Genomic DNA, 1916 nt, shown 5'->3' with positions numbered 1-1916 from the left:
GGGGGGAAGCAGGTGACAGAGCGTGATTGATTAGAGAACAGGAAAGAAGTGAAATAGAAAACCGTCGCTGTCGGGATTCGAACCCGGATGAATTAGAGGCGAACACTGCACCTGTAGACCACGTACTGCCTAATTCCTACATAATGGTTGTACCAACTTGTACCTGTGGGCGGCAAGACTAGTCCTTCATGAAGGGTCAAAGGCTATCGTTTTGGCACATTTTCATCAACCCAAATTAAACACATATAAATAAGCTACTGAGGTACAGCCGTAAAACTTTTGAAAAATTAATTACGTTTAGAAAACCGAAGTTTTACAGCTGTATTGTAGTTTATTATGTGAACAGACACTGGCGGTAGAGGGGAAGCCGGTCTGTCGTGCGGATACTCTGACTTATCCTTCCTTTGTACTTTGTACCATCCTGTATATATACAGTAAGGGAGTGTTATGTTAAAATACAACATATTCCTTTGAGTGATTTATGGGGATATAAAATTGTTCTGATATAATCTGACTATTAACAAGATTTATTTTTATCGTAGTGTTTGTTATAAGTATTTGGATATAGATAATTTTGAAAATTTAGAAAGTATAGTTTCTTAAAACTATTTAAACAAATCGGTCCCTCTAACAGAGAAATAAATGGCGTCCTTGTCTCCTTGGACGAGGTACTCATTGTGCCGGTCGCTTCGATATTGCAGATCAAGTGCAAGCTCAGTTCTATTCTCCAGGGATTTATTGCGTGTATGTATTCTACGAACTGTGGCCAATTTTAATGAGTTGGCTTTCCTTTTGTGTAATGACGATAAGGGAATTACATGGTAGATCTAATCTCCCAGATCTGTGGCACTTTGTTGACTTTTTCACTGGAACTTCAGTCTGTTTCAGCGGATTCATTCAGAATCATTCAGATTTAATCTAATACTAATAGCCTGCTAATAAACCATAAGTAAACATGCAGTAAGGGTGGGGCTCTTTGGAAATTGCCTTCCTGTTTGTTTTCATAAGAAACAGAAGTGATTGCTGTGGACAAAATTAAGTGGCCATAGACTCATAGATCTATATATACATAGATCTAGATCTAGATCTAGATATATCTAGATCTAGATATATATAGATCTAGAAATTAGATCTAGATCTATATTCTAAATAAAATCTTTACAGAGAGTGTCTACGTACACCATAGTAAGTTCGGTAACCGGGCACCTAGTCTCAGTGTCTACGAACACGGTAACCAGGCACCTAGTCTCACCTAGTCATAGTATCTACTGTAGTCTACGTACTCGGTAACCGGGCACCTAGTCTCAGTATCTACGTACATGGAAACCGAAATGAAAATAAATCAATATAGATCTAGATCTAAATATTTGTCCTCTGTGCTGTCACTTGCTGAAAAAAAAGAAGTAGAAAGTCATATTAAGGGTCTTGTCGGGCTCGCCATTGAGACGGATCAGTGAACCTGTGCGTGTGCATCACATTATATTGTGAGTACTGGTTGGGGTCACCAAAGTTCGTTCAAAGTCTGTGTGCTGCGAAGTAGGGCTTCGGAATGGGGGGGGGGAGATCATTGGGTTTTTTTTAAAGGTACAGTCGGGGAGGGGTGGGGATGAAGGCAACACCGGATGACAAAATCTGAACTTAAGAGTTCTGAACTGCCCGGTTACCGTATGTGACACCGGAGAGTAGAGAGTCTCTGGTTACACTGAGACTACATGCCCGGTTGCCGGTTACCGTGTGTATGTAGATATTGAGGCTACATGCCCGGTTACCGTGTACATGACACTGAGACTACGTACCCGGTCACCTTGTACGTAGACACTGAGGCTAGGTACCCGGTTACTGTGTGTACGTAGACACTGAGTCTAGGTGCCCGGTTACCATGTACATTAGCAATGCCCACCGAGCGCGTTTTGTTC

General features: G+C 41.3%; 1 protein-coding gene across 1 annotated transcript in view; it reads left to right on the top strand.

Annotated features, from left to right (window-relative positions):
- Window positions 1-616: 616 nt before the first annotated feature.
- Window positions 617-1916, top strand: part of LOC101858595 (28S ribosomal protein S9, mitochondrial) — a gene marked incomplete at its 3' end in the record, with an annotated part of 14546 nt that continues 13246 nt past the window's right edge. The window contains 1 exon segment of the mRNA XM_013087188.2: window positions 617-744. Within this exon segment, the coding sequence (XP_012942642.1) occupies window positions 643-744 (102 nt within the window).

Source organism: Aplysia californica, unplaced genomic scaffold (genome assembly GCF_000002075.1).
Source record: "Aplysia californica isolate F4 #8 unplaced genomic scaffold, AplCal3.0 scaffold00020, whole genome shotgun sequence".
Classification (NCBI taxonomy): domain Eukaryota; kingdom Metazoa; phylum Mollusca; class Gastropoda; order Aplysiida; family Aplysiidae; genus Aplysia; species Aplysia californica.
This window is presented reverse-complemented; position numbering and strand designations above follow the sequence as displayed.